At 36.3% G+C, this 14825-nt stretch overlaps 1 protein-coding gene across 1 annotated transcript; it reads right to left on the bottom strand.

Moving 5' to 3' along the window:
- Nucleotides 1–1657: 1657 nt before the first annotated feature.
- On the bottom strand, nucleotides 1658–14078 carry LOC118767274. Its single transcript, XM_036511594.1, has 3 exons — nucleotides 14031–14078; nucleotides 6637–7223; nucleotides 1658–1765 (listed from the first exon to the last, which is right to left on the bottom strand). The coding sequence occupies exons 1-2, from the start codon at nucleotides 14074–14076 to the stop codon at nucleotides 6646–6648; spliced, it is 624 nt and encodes a 207-aa protein (XP_036367487.1). The 5' UTR covers nucleotides 14077–14078; the 3' UTR covers nucleotides 1658–1765; nucleotides 6637–6645.
- Between the last annotated feature and the right edge of the window lie 747 nt (nucleotides 14079–14825).

Raw genomic sequence — 14825 nt, forward strand, 5'->3', positions numbered from 1 at the left:
GTGGTAAGTAGCTTGCTTACCAACCACATGGTTCTGGGTTCATTCCCACTGTGTAGCACTTTGGGCAAGTGTCTTCTACTATAACCTCGGGCCGACCAAAAGCCTTGTGAGTGGATTTGGTAGACGGAAACTGAAAGAAGCCTGTTGTATATATGTATATAATATATATATATATATATATATATATATATACAATTGCAGCGTAGAAGGTGTTTATAAGCCATTTAAGAAACACACAAAAGCTGTGAAGTGAATCAAACGGCTTTTGTGTGTTTCTTAAATGGCTTATAAACACCTTCCACGCTGCAATTGTTTTCGTTTCAGCACACGATCTCAGATCAAATTACTTGCTATGCGAGTACATCTCTGTAATATATATATATAATATATATATATATATATATAATATATATATAAATATATATATATATGGCCTGCTCGCTTAGCCGGCGGGGTGGCATCATTTGAAGGCTAAAACAATGCGAACACATTGTGACCAGCAATGTGTAACTACATCTGATGGACTGGTCGGTCACGTGATCACGTGATATATATATATATAGGGAAAGTTTACGAAAAAAACAAAAGGCGAAGACAGGTGGTGTACAAAACAAACAAATGTATTAGTATAACGCTCAGGAATAGAAAAAGTCTTTTACGTTTTGAGCCTGTGTGTCTGTGTTTGTCCCCCAACATCGCTTATCTTCTTTTGTGTTGGAATATGCACAAGGTAGCAAGCTTCCTCCAGCTTTATCAATCTACTGCTGTCCAACTAGTCTACATACATTATTCATGTGGCTTAGCGCATAAACCCTGCAGAACTGTTGCTTCTGACAGAAATAAGGCCGAAGCCTGTTCACTTGTGCTTCAAAAACATTTACATTGAGGAAGATAGAGTTAATAAACCATACTTGGTAGCCCATCTAAGAGAAGGACAACTTTGGAAAATCTTTGGGAGTTGTCTGGAGAAAAAATGTCTATTTAAAACAGTGGTTCTCAACCGGGGTCCATATAAGATTTTTGGTTGTCCATGTAGCAAAATAGTTAATTAGAAATCTACAATAGAATTTGAAGAGATCCTGAAAACATTTTGCTTTACATGTATGTATTGGTGTGTATTGCAAGGAACATCAAGGTTTCTTTCTCTAGCATTTGACACACTTCAATCTATACAAGTTAATGTGCGAAAAATCAAAGTAGAAATTTTAAAAGATGATTCTATATAACTAGTTTTAAATATCGAATGGCTATGGGGGTCCATCAGAATAAAAGAGTAATCAAAGGGGTCCATAGATAAAAAGTGCTTGATAACCCCTGATCTTGAAGCAGAATCTTTGAGTACCACATCGCTCTGGTAATTACTGCAACAACACTGATTCCAAGTGTATTGGCTTCTATGCTCTTCTTGGATCACACATGTGAAATGCAGATGGGCACTCTGCTACATGAATAATGGCTACTTTTTAAAGAAAAAGACAAAACAAAAAACAACAAGAAAAAAACCAAGCCAGTATTATCAAATAGGTTAACCTTTTAGTATTCAGATTGCTTTGTCAAATGTAATGCTTATTTATTCACATTACTTTTTATTTAATTAATCATATTAATTTAGAAAAGTGAATTAACAAAAAGAGATGGTAATATATCAATATTTTTATTCAGTATAGAATCTTTCACTGGCAACGCTTATATTTCTTTAGGATTCCTATTGCTGATGTTAAAGTAAATATTTTCTATAATTATTATATTGTTTTCAAAGCCACATCTGAAAAGAAAGAGAGAAAAAATAAAAGAAGAGAAGAATGATTCAAAATATAAAAATAAACTGAAAATTTAATAGATATAATCATTTACTTGCACCCTTTAATCACACTCCCTTCGCAATATCCTGCCACTTATATATACCATATGGATATGGTAGACAGAAACTGAAAGAAGTCCACTACACACACACACGCACACATATATATATATTTATATGTCTTTGAGTCTGAATCTGTCCCCCTACCATCGCTTGACAACCAGTGTTGGGGTGTTTATGTCGCTGTAACTTAGTGGTTTGGCAAGAGATACCAACAGAATAAGTACCAGGCTTAACAAAAGGTGAGTACTGAGGTTGGGTCAATTGACTAAAAATTCTTCAAGGTGGTGCCCCAGCACGGCCACAGTCTAATGACTGAAACAAATAAAAGATAAAAGTTGTATGTGTGTGTGAGTGCACGTGTGTATGTGAGTGCAGAGGGAGTGTGTGTGTGTGAGTGTGTGCATGTGTGTGTGAGTGCATGTGTGTGTGTGTATGAGTGCATGTGTGTGTTTGAGTGAGTGCATGTGTGTGTGTGTTGATTACTGATGAGAGATGAGGATAGCCCCCTACCTATTACCCTCATAGCCGACAGGTGAAACCGATGACCAGCACCAAAGGGAAATAAATCCCCATTGTTTATATCTGTATTGTTTCTCCCTCCACATTTTAAAGAGGCCATAGGCCAACAGGTCTTAGAGTCTGATGATGCACCATAAAGTTACCTTTTATGGCGAGAAACCCAACCTTCACCAGTAATTAATATATATATGTATATGTATACACACACACACACATATATATAGAGAGAGATAGAAAGATAGATAGATAGATAGATAGATAGACAGACATAAACATATATTTTATGTAGTTGTTGGTTATGGTCTGTCAGAAAGTTATCATTGATTTGACATCTATTATTGCACTTAGCCGTATAGGTGACTCCTCAGACCTGTTGGCCAGAGGAACAAGACCTCTTTACTAATGGAGGTAAAAATAGTCAGCTTTGTGGTGAAAAAGACCCCTGAATTAAATTTATTTCAAAGTGTAAACCCCGTCTGGTAGAGACAGAGTTACCTCCCTTTGAACATACATACATACATACATACATACATACATACGTCCGTCCGTCGTCCGTCCGTCCGTCCGTCCGTCCGTCCGTCCGTCCGTCGTCCGTCCGTCCGTCCGTCCGTCCATCCATCCATCTATCTATGCATGCATGCATGCATGCATGCATACATACATACATACTCCCGCCCACGTTGCCGCACTTGCCCTTACCTCTCCAACACCACCCGCCTCACTAGCACCCACCATCGACCCTATCCCATCATCCACTCCTTCACCTGCACCTCCAGCAATATTATCTATTGCATCTCTTGCTCTCTCTGCAATTCCTTGTACATCGGACAAACGGGACGCCGCTTGGCTGACCGGTTCGCGGAACACCTTCGTGACATCCACCTTGCGAACGACACACCGGTCTCACGCCATTTCCGCTCCACCGGTCACTCCTTGCAACACCTATCTGTGTTCGGTTTGTCCTTACACAGAGGCCATCCGGATTCCCGTTTGCGCCGTGAACAGGAATTAATCTTCTCTCTTCGCTCTTATACGCCATTTGGTCTCAACTCTCCCCCCCTCCTCATCTAACCCCCCTCTCCCTCCTCACCTATCCTTTCTCCCCCCGACCCCCACTTCTTCAGTCCTTCATCCTTTCACCCCTACTCCCCTTCCCTTCTTCCTCTTTCTCCCTCCCTCTTCTCTTCCCTCTGCTCCCTCACTCCCTCTCTCCCCTTCTCTCTCCCCCCCTCCCTCTTTCCTCCTTCATCCTCTCCTCCCTTCCTTCCCCTCCCATCCTCTCCTCTTCACCCTCCCCCCCCCTCTTCTTCCCCTCCCCTTCTCCCCCCTCTTCTCCCCTCCCCCTCTTCTCCTCACTACACCACATGACTTTACACATCACATCACATATGATGTGCCATACTAATACACACACCAACTAATACATACTAATACGTACTAATACATACTAGTACATACTAATACTTACACCAACCCTATACATACACACGTCCAGACCCCGCATACGCACTTATACTCTCTCACACACACACACACACACACCTATACATACCAATACGTACTAATACATACTAATACATACTAATACATACACCAACCCCATACATACGCACGTCCAGACCAATCCCACGCACTGATACTCTCTCATACACACACACACACACACACACCCTTATACATACTAATACATACACCAACCCTATACATACACATCCAGACCCCTCCCACGCACTTTTAGCTGGTCCCTCAACCCTATTATCTCCCCTTATTTCGCTCTCGCGTCTCATGTTTGATCTTTGACCTCTGGCCGAAATCAGATCGCCATGTTGATTCGTTAGCTACTGCACGCATTTTTTTTCTCTCCTTCTTTCTGTGTTTTTCTCTCTCTGTGTATCTTTCTGTTGAAGAGCGTAGGCTCGAAACGTTAAAGACTTGTTTTATTTATATTTCCTGAGCGCCATACTAATACAATTGTTCGTTTGTTTTCCACCTGCCTTCGTCTTTTGTTTATTTTCATAAAGCTTCCCGTTACATACATACGTCCGTACGTCCGTCCGTCCATCCATCCATCCATCTATCCATGTATGCATGCATGCATGCATGCATGTATGTATGTATGTATGTATGTATGTATGTATGTATGTATGTATGTATGTATGTATGTATGCATGCATGCATGCATGCATGTATGTATGTATGTATGTATGTATGCATGCATGCATGTATGTATGTATGTATGTATGTATGTATGTATGTATGTATGTATGTATGTATGTATGTATGTATGCAGGCAGGCATACATTTGTTCAATATCAAAAATAAAAAGCAAATAAAAATGCTGTGATTTTTCCATTTCTTTCTCTCTCGACATATATGCCTGTATGTTTGTTAGTGACAGAAGGACTATTCACTCACATACATGCATGCACACACACGTGCACATACAATCACATATAGACAGACAGGTAGGTAGGTAGCTAGTTAGTTAGTTAGTCAGTTAGGTAGATAGACAGACAGACATGCAGGTAGGTAGGTATGTAGGTAGGTTGGTATGTAGGTAGTTTGATAGGTAAGTTGATAGATAGATAGATAGATAGATAGATAGATAGATAGATAGATAGATAGATAGATAGGTAGATAGATAGAGAGATAGATGGATAGATAGATGGATGGATGGATGGATGGATGGATAGAAGATAGACAGACAGACAGACAGACAGATAGGTAGATAGATAGATAAGTAGACAGACTGATATATATATATATATATATATATAGATATGTCGATGTCCGATGGATGTACTTGGTACAGACACAATTGTATCTATTATTATTATTATTATTATTATTATTATTATTATTATTAATATCAATAGTAATTTTTATTGACTTTTACAGGTTTATAATTTTATGAACTGAACTGTGTTTTTTTTTTTATTATTTTTCATGTATAGGTCTGATTTTAATTTAAATGTGAGTGTGCATATATTTTCCTGTGTGTTAGTTTTTAGAACTATTAGCCCAATATGTAGAATAACTGTGTTTATTAATATATATTGATATATATTTTGTTTTATTTTGTTTTGTTTATTTTGTATTATTGTATTAATGAGTATATATATATATATGTGTAGTATTATGGGTGTCTATGCACACGTTTTTATATTTTATATTTTTATATTTATATGTATATAAAAAAAAAATTTTTCACACTTATAATAAATTAAATTCTCTGAAGAGGCCGTGGGGCATCCTTGTTAATGTCTCATTTATACCTGCCTTATATGGCTTATAGGTTAAATGAGGCATGCTTGCCTTTACTGCCGAAACAGCTGTCAGATATGATATAATTACATATTATATTTTAGATTTTAGATTTCTATTTCCTTGTCTAATTATATTTACAATATATTTTGTATAATGCCTTTACTGTTATGTAATGGTGTAATAAAGTATTGATTGGGTATCATCTGTTGGTTGATGTTTGATTGATTTAAGTATGTTTCTCCATTTTCTAATTTTGTAATATATTATATTTATATAAAACTCCAAGAAAGTTAGAGGTTGTGAATCCAACCCACTAAGGGATAATATTTATCCAATATACTGCTGGTAGAATACCAAATTATTAATACACAATGTTTTTTATTGCATTGCAATTACATTACCGAGTGTACTAAATGGGTGAGGGTAAAGAGATATTTCACCATTAATTTATAGAGCAATAAGAAAATGGAGGGAATCAATAAGTGGTTCATCAACTTTAAGACATTAAATTATGTTAATTTATTTATTTATTTACTATGGATTGATGGGTTTTTGTTTGTTCTTTTCTCCTTTAAAAAACTTTTAAATTAGCTATATCAGTGCTTCATCATTTTTAGTGTTTCATGAAAATTAATGTATTTAACTTGCCAGAAGTAGATGTTTTGATTGGTATTTGTATATTTAATTTGAAATGAAGTATGTTATAGCTTTCCATGCAAAATTTTATCAGGGCTGTTTTTATGGGGCTGCGGTATAAGCTCCTTTATGTTGTATTGATCCAGGAAGTGCGTGTTTGAGGAAACAAACTCAGGCGTTGTCTCTAGGCAACATACACTTTAGCTACACCATTTGTCTAGATACATTAAAAAAAAATGGCTGGCTATGTCTAGAATGTCTTTGTTTTTAGGTGTCCTAGACCAAGTCTAGCCAGCATCTAAATAACAACCATATAAATACAAAAACTAATATATTTTAGTAGGACTTACATTTAAAATTTATCCCTGTCTCCTATTATTTTTAATAAGAGCATTCCTCCGTTTATGATATCCATTCTTGTTCCACATTTTCATATTTCTTGAATGCATTGAATTTCCACCTCTCATCATTTTATTAGGCATTCTTGGTCTTACAACTCTATCCATTTTATTCATTCTATTCATTCTAGTCTTTCTATTCATTCTATTCATTCTATTAATTCTATTCTTTCTATGCATTCTATTCATTTTATTAACTTTCCCTCCTTTATTTCGGCTCTGCCACATTTTATTATATCTTGATCGTCTACGTTTTGGTTGGGCATTTCTTTGGAAAGATTGTTGTCTTCTGACTGGACGTCGTCTACCTCTAGCATAATCAGCATTTGTTTTCTTCACCTTTTTTTCATCTTTATCAGGTTCACTGCTTTCCTTTTTTATGGCAGTGTTCTCTTCAGCCTCTTTAGCAGGAGCTTTTTTGGCATCTGGAGATTCAGCCACTTCCTTTTCAACTTCTTCTTCAACTTCATTTTCCATTTCATTTTCAACTTCGTTGTCATCTGAAGCTTCAGATTGCTGACCACTGGCTAGATGTTGTACTGAAAAACAGCATGGAAATGATAAGTAAAAAGAAAAAAAGAATTAAGAAGAAGTTACATGCAATTATTTCATGACATCAGCGAAATATAATTTTCTTCATTCAGTTTGCCTTGAATAACTTGCTTCTAAAATAGGAACTTGTTCATTATTGAGAATTTGTTTCTTTAAACACTGTACTTTTATACTAAGCAGTATGGAGCTAAGGGATACAACTCAAATAAGCTAATGGCATGAATGAAGACAGATCAAATTGATGTTGTTTTACTGAATGGCATATGAAAAACATTTCTGATGAACTTTTTGTTGAGGGGTGAGGGGTGGGGAAATTAAAAACATAAAACAAATTACTAAAACAGCACTAGTGGTAATTTTAGCTCTAACCATCCCACCAAAACAGATCAGCTTTTCCATTTCATCATTAGAAAAATCAGCCCTTTAGCATTCAAATCACTCTATCAAATCACTCTAATGCTTATTTATTCACTTGATTTGAATTAATCATGCATTATCCCATAGCTTTGAGATTTCAATGATGTGATGGTTTAGTTTTAGAATGACATTGTAGGGTTGGTGTGAGAGGCTGAATCTGGTCAGTTGGAGCACAAAACAGGTTGAAGATTTTGGCTGGATATGACCAATTTAAATGCTAAAGAGTTAAAAACATTCACCTTCTCAACTTCTTGAAATTATCACCCTTTTCTTGTGTGTGTCACCAACTGTTACTGCCATGTTTTTATTTTTGTTTCTCTAACCAAGAGAGACATTTCATTTCATCAACTCATTATTAATTTATTATTTAAGTCCTTCAGTACATCAACACCTATTCTATTTATACTTGCTCGTTTCATTCCTTGGACAGCAACCCTGCTGTGGTATTGCCTTTAAGAGCTTCAGTTGATCATATCAACTTTACTTCACTACCTCAGTCTGGAATCTATTTCATTGATCCATTTTTGTCAAATCCCTATGCTATGAGAATAAAGAGATGTAACTCAAAAACAACAACTGTTTTTATAACAGTGTCAATGTAAACAATTTGAGCGTCAATACACATTCACAAATTAGTGGCAATCCCTCAAGATCGAGAATGATTCATTCCAACCATTATTTTCTTCTGTTATTTATTCCATGGACTTCAAAGATAACTACAATTACATTCTTGGTGACCTGGCATCTATGAAGAGTGTTAGACAGAGATGCCTGCTTTTCCAAGTTTCCATTAACTCTTTCATTACTGTATTTATTTTGAGATGCTCTGTATTTCTTTCAATTACTTTAAATATAACAAAGAATTTAGTAAAATAACTTAGCTATCATTAAGCTAGTGTTAGGAACATAAATTGCTACTAAGGTTTGGTGGAAGATCTTTATTCAAAACTTATGAAAACAAGACATTTGTACTCAGAGCCAGAGCCAGTTTCAGCCAGGTTGGTAACGAAAGGGTTAAATACATTTTTGAACTACTTCTTTTGTGTACTTCTCATGTGTACTTTACTTCAATCAGTTGTGAATGTAACAGATGTCTGTGCAACAGTTTTTGGACAGCTGCTGGTTCATCTGCCACCCTCATGACATAGATGACTCATCAAAACCGAAGTCATGTAATGATAGTGAAGAGTGCAACTTCTCTTTACTCTTTTACTCTTTTACTTGTTTCAGTCATTTGACTGCAGCCATGCTGGTGCACCGCCTTTAATCGAGCAACCCGACCCCGGGACTTATTCTTTGTAAGCCCAGTACTTATTCTATCGGTCTCTTTTGCCGAACCGCTAAGTGACGGGGACATAAACACACCAGCATCGGTTGTCAAGCAATGCTAGGGGGACAAACACAGACACACAAACACACACATATATACATATACACGACAGGCGTCTTTCAGTTTCCGTCTACCAAATCCACTTACAAGGCTTTGGTCGGCCTGAGGCTATAGCAGAAGACACTTGTCCAAGGTGCCACGCAGTGGGATTGAACCCGGAACCATGTGGTTAGTAAGCAAGCTACTTCCCACACAGCCACTCCTGCGCCTATCAACAATTTTTCTGATATGCCTTTTGATAATGATTTGATCCAATCAATACTTGTTATTTTCCCTACACAGTTTGATGGAACATCACCATCACCTTCAAGGGTTTAATCAAACGAATTAGTCCCCCAGTATTTATTTTTTAAGTTTGGTATTTTATTCTAGCAGTCTTTCCTGCTGAACTGCTAAGTTATGAGGATTTAAACAAGCCAACGATGGTTATCAAGTGAGGATGTGATGGAGAGGTGAAAACAAACACAAAAACATGCACACAGACACTCACTCACACGCACATATTGCAGGCTTTCACATAGTCCCTTTTATAAAATTCAAGGCATAGCAGAAGATACTTGCCCAAGGTACTGTGCAGTGAGACTGAACCCAAAACCATGTGGTTACAAGATGAGCTTCTTAACTATTCAATTTTGTCTCCACTTATTCAAATGCCTGTATCTTGTACAAAAAGACCAAAATATTCTCTTGATTGTTTGGCTTAAACATCATTATCATAATCATCATCATCATTTAGCATCTGTTGTCCATGTTGGCATGGGCTGGACGGTTTGACCAGGGCTGGCAAATTGGAAAGCTGCACCAGACTCCAGTCTGATTTGGCATGGTTTCTACAGCTGGATGCCCTTTCTAACATTAACCACTCCGAGAGTGTAATGGGTGGTTTTATGCACCACCAGGACAGGTGCCATTTGCGTGGTATCTGCCACAACTGTGCTTTTATTTGGCTTGATGGATCTGTTTCTCCAGCACAACATAATGCCAAAGGTCTTGGTCATTGCCTTCCGTGAGGCTCAAAAGGTGTTTTTCATGTGCCACCAGCATCAGCCACCTTGCCTCCATGAGGCCCAACACTCAAAAGACACTCTGTACATGCCACCAGCATAGGTGCCAATTACGTGACACCAGCATCAGCTACAAATACAATGCTACCAAACTCTGAAATTTCATTGGGTCTAGTTGCTGAGATCAGCTATTTTCAGGTGTTTGGAATGGTTAGTTTTAGTAAGTTTGAGCATTTCAAAGTTGATTTATAGCCCTTTCATTAATATAAAAGGGTCTTTATTCTGCTTTTAACAAGAGGCAGATATTAATGTAATGAATACAAGACAAATGAAGTTATAAACTCCTACAAATATATAATGACTGAGAAACATGTGCACACACACACACACACACACACACACACACACACACACACATCCATTCAGTCATTCATAATTCTTCTTTCTACTATAGTCTTGAAGTTTTTGTGGGATAGGGCTAGTCGATTACATTGGCCCCAGTGCTCAGTTGATACTCATTTTATTAACCTGAAAAGGATGAATGGCAAGGTTTGTCCTTTTCAGATTGATACTTATTCATTCATATTAACACTATTAAAATAATGTCTCTATGGATTTTATGGGTTATGTTTTATATCAGGGGTTCTCAACCATTTTTTATCTATGGACCCCTTTGATTATTATTTTATTCTGATGTATTCCCATAGCCATTCAATGTTTAAAAACTAGTTTGATAGAAATACACTTCTTTTAAAATTCCTATTTTGTTTTTCACACATTAAGTTGTGTAGGTTAAACTTTGTAAAATGTTAGAGAACGAAACCTAACTGTTTCTTGTAATACATACTCCAATACATACATCTAAAGCAGGGGCTCTCAACTATTTTTTATTTATGAACTCCGTTGATTACTATTCTATTATGGTGGATCCCATAGCCATCTGATGTTTAAAAACTAGTTTTATAGAAATTTCTTTTAAAATTCCTATTTTGTTTTTCACACATCAACTTGCATAGGTTAAACTTTGTAAAATGTTAGAGAAAGAAACCTAGCTGTTTCTTGCAATAATACATAGCATTAAATACATATAATGCCAGGAATGTCTGCCATTTTTCATCTATGGATATTATTTTATTTTGGTGAACCCCCATAGCCATCCAATGTTTAAGAAGTAGTTTTATAGAAATTTCTTTCAAAATTCCTATTTTGTTTATCACACATTAACTTGTATAGATTGAAGTATGTCAAATGCTAGAGAAAGAAACCTAGATGTTCCTTGCAATACATACCAATACATACATCTAAAGCTAATTTTAAAAAAATACTATTGTGGATCTCCAATTTACTATTTTGTTGCATGGACTCCCACAAAATCTTATATGGACCCCAGTTAAGAACCACTGCTTTACATGAATGTGTTAATTATTCTCATGAACAATCTTTTATTTAGATATTTTTGACTTCATTCATGTGCTTTATCTCATGGCATTTTTGCTCATGAGCATTCTTTGTAAATATGAAATGCTTTGTATGTAAATATCAATTATTTCAGAATTTTATTTATTTTATTATTTTTGTTTAACTAATACAAATTATCATACAATATTAAACACATATTTATAATTATTAAAATGATTTTAATGCAGAATGAGAATATATTGGTAGGCTCAAGAATGCTTCAGATGTTCTACCACTGGATGTACCTGATTTTTGTCAGACATCTTTATTTCCAGTTTATGCCGCATTTTCTATTCAAAAGGGTTTTTCAAGCCAATATTTACACGCTAGTATTCATAGCTTAATGTGCTTTGAGATCCACTGCTGATCTCTAATTGTAGAGGGAACATGTGGAAGGAGTAGACCCAGGAAAATATGGGATGAAATGGTGAGAAAGGATCTACAGATGTTGGGGCTCACGTGGTGGGATGACAAGGTACTGAGACACCTGACGCTTTACTGTACTTAACAAAACATGCCCAACCAAGTAAAAGCATGGTTGTTCTTGCATACAAGTCTGTCTCCTGCATCTCTTTCCGGTTGAGTATTCTTAATCTTGTGGGCTTGGGGGTGCTGGTGCCACATAAAAAGCACTTGTACTGGTGCTATGTAAATACACCAGTGCCAGAACTGTGTAAAAGCACCCGGTACACTCTGTAAAGTGGTTGGTGTTAGGAAGGGCATCCAGCCACAGAAACCATGCCAAACCAGAAGTGGAGCCTGGGCATCTCCTGTCAAACCATCCAACTCATGCCAACATGGAAAATGGACATTAAATGGTGATGACAATGATATATATAAATATATATGTAATTGTTTAATAGTTCACAAATCTGAAAAAAATCATTGTCTAAAATTTGGAGCAGTAATACTTAAAAGATTGTTGGTTATGGTTGGTCAGAGAGTGACCATTGGTTTCACACCTATAAGGTTTTTAGTGGTATAAATGACTTGTCAGACTTGAAGGCTGGCCTGAGTTCCTGATCATTATCTGACTGCTAATATAAGAATATTGTTCTACTAATGTTGAGAGGTAGCCACACTCATGCATCAACAAAAATTCTTGACAATATGTGTAGGTTTTAGAGCCATCTAGGAGAACAGGTAAAATACAACTGTCTTATATACAATAAGTTTGGTTGTTTATTTCACATCGCCATCGTATATTTGGCTTTTCAGATGATTAAAGATTACACTGATACATTTTAACCACTGTGTGATCTTATTCATCAATATCCACATTCTATGATAAAAGACAACCTAGTCATTGGGGATGCTTCACATTTTTCACTATTTGTTGATATATCTGGGTGGTTGGACTAAGTTCCTGATTATTATCTTACTGCTGATCCAAGAGTATTGTTCTACTAATGTTGATAGGTAACCAGACCCTTGCATCAACAAAAATGTCGGTAATTGGTTGTAGTTCTTTTGCTAAAATCTGACTAACTCTGGTATTATCTGTGTATTAAAATCCAAATAATCTTTGTTCTGGCTTAGAGTCTGACGAAGTTGAGTGGTTTGCCATCTGTCTGTGCAATATGAAATATGGACATCAGGAAAGAGTTTACACTCAAACTTGGTCTCAAGTTTATGCATAGCTATGAGGAAAATAGAAAAGAGAGTAGTGACTATAACACACATCTGCTTAACTTCAGTTCTCACTTCAAACTGATTTGTTGTGAAAATCTTATTCTTAAGCTTTTAACTTCCCATGAAGCATAGGTTATTGATGTTTTTCCTTCACTGTTCTTGACTCAGAGCTATCTTTTCAGTTCCTTTCCAGTTGGATCCCTGCTTTTTCAGTCTCTCTTCCATCTCCCTTGTGGGTTCTGTCCCCTCTTGTGCATCAAGCATATGTTTCCTAAAGGCCTTCCTCTTCCAGGTCTTGATATTAAATTGTCATTGATGCTTCTGTAACTTTGCTTTTTTATCCAAGTAGGAATGTTGGCTGTACAAAAACCCATTTTTATCTCTGGGAAGAGGTGGTCTGTATTAGTCTGGTCTCTATCCTTTGGCCTGTCCAGCACTAGAAGCTCTGTCAGGGATGTGTGCTCTGCTGGTGCAGTTCTCAGGGTCATTAAGGTACAAAAGCTACCATACTGCAGCAAAGACTAGAGCTGATGGGGGTTTGTGAAAAACTCACTATACTTATTTCATGTTATCATGTAGATGTCGGGTAACTGACATGGTTATGACTTGATGCAAGATTGGTTACAGTGACCAATGATGAAACAATTGCAAACAATGAACGAAAATGATTTTCTAACTACACTCTTTGGTATATGTTATTTAATGTGTGTGTGTGTGTGTGTGTGTGTGTGTGTGTGTGTGTGTGTGTGCACGTGTGTGTGTGTGAGGAAAAACATTAGAAAATTTCTTGCTCTTAATCTTTGAAAATCCCCTTTCTTTTCTACTTCAAGGGTTATAGGTGATCCAGTGAGCAGTGAAAGGAAAAAAATTTAAGTGAATAAAAAGAGTATTACCTGATAAAATAAAACATAGTGCCAGCAATATATATATTGCTCTCATCTTCTCTTTTTTTATTTTCTTTCCTCAGAAATCACAATAAAATGTATTTAACCTGGAAAATATACAATTAAAGTAAAACTTATCAGTAGACAGAGAAATAATTTCGTGGCATACAGTAATCTTGTGATTGAAGTTCTTAACCATTCGACAAACAGGGATCAAATAAATGAGTAATTAGTAATGTCGATTTTTGCCAATTTTTTTGCAGATTCATATTCCCTGTAGCGGAAAAGGGGTGTTTGTGCTGAAAAAAATTTTTAAGGGTGGTTTTTGTGGGGGGAGAGGACGGGCAGAAGTCTTCCCCCCCCCCCCAAGTTTTGGGCCTTATGCCTAGAGAGGAAAAGATTATATTTTTTAATTCTCCTGGTGTGAAATGTCTTTTTGATTCCTTCTTCAAAATACAATCTATTTAAGTATTACCAAATAAAGTTTTCATTGGGTTACTGTTAAAAAGAACTAAAACTGCCTAAAAAATATCTGCTCTCAATATTTGGCAGGTAGACAACAGTTAAAAAGAGGCTCATTTCACAAACTTTAAAAATTTTATTTATAAACATATTTTCACATCCAAAATTGCTAATACACACATTTATAATGGCAGATTAAGCAATACAAGAAAAAAATATATAAACTAGAAAAGCACTCGGAGAGCGCAGACCTTCGCCAAGCAGCTCATTTCAGCTCATATACACACATGCTGAAAATTGCCCAATTTCCTAAACCAACACCAGCAAAAACATAACCTCCTT

Source organism: Octopus sinensis, linkage group LG20, assembly GCF_006345805.1.
Source record: "Octopus sinensis linkage group LG20, ASM634580v1, whole genome shotgun sequence".
In the NCBI taxonomy this organism is placed as follows: domain Eukaryota; kingdom Metazoa; phylum Mollusca; class Cephalopoda; order Octopoda; family Octopodidae; genus Octopus; species Octopus sinensis.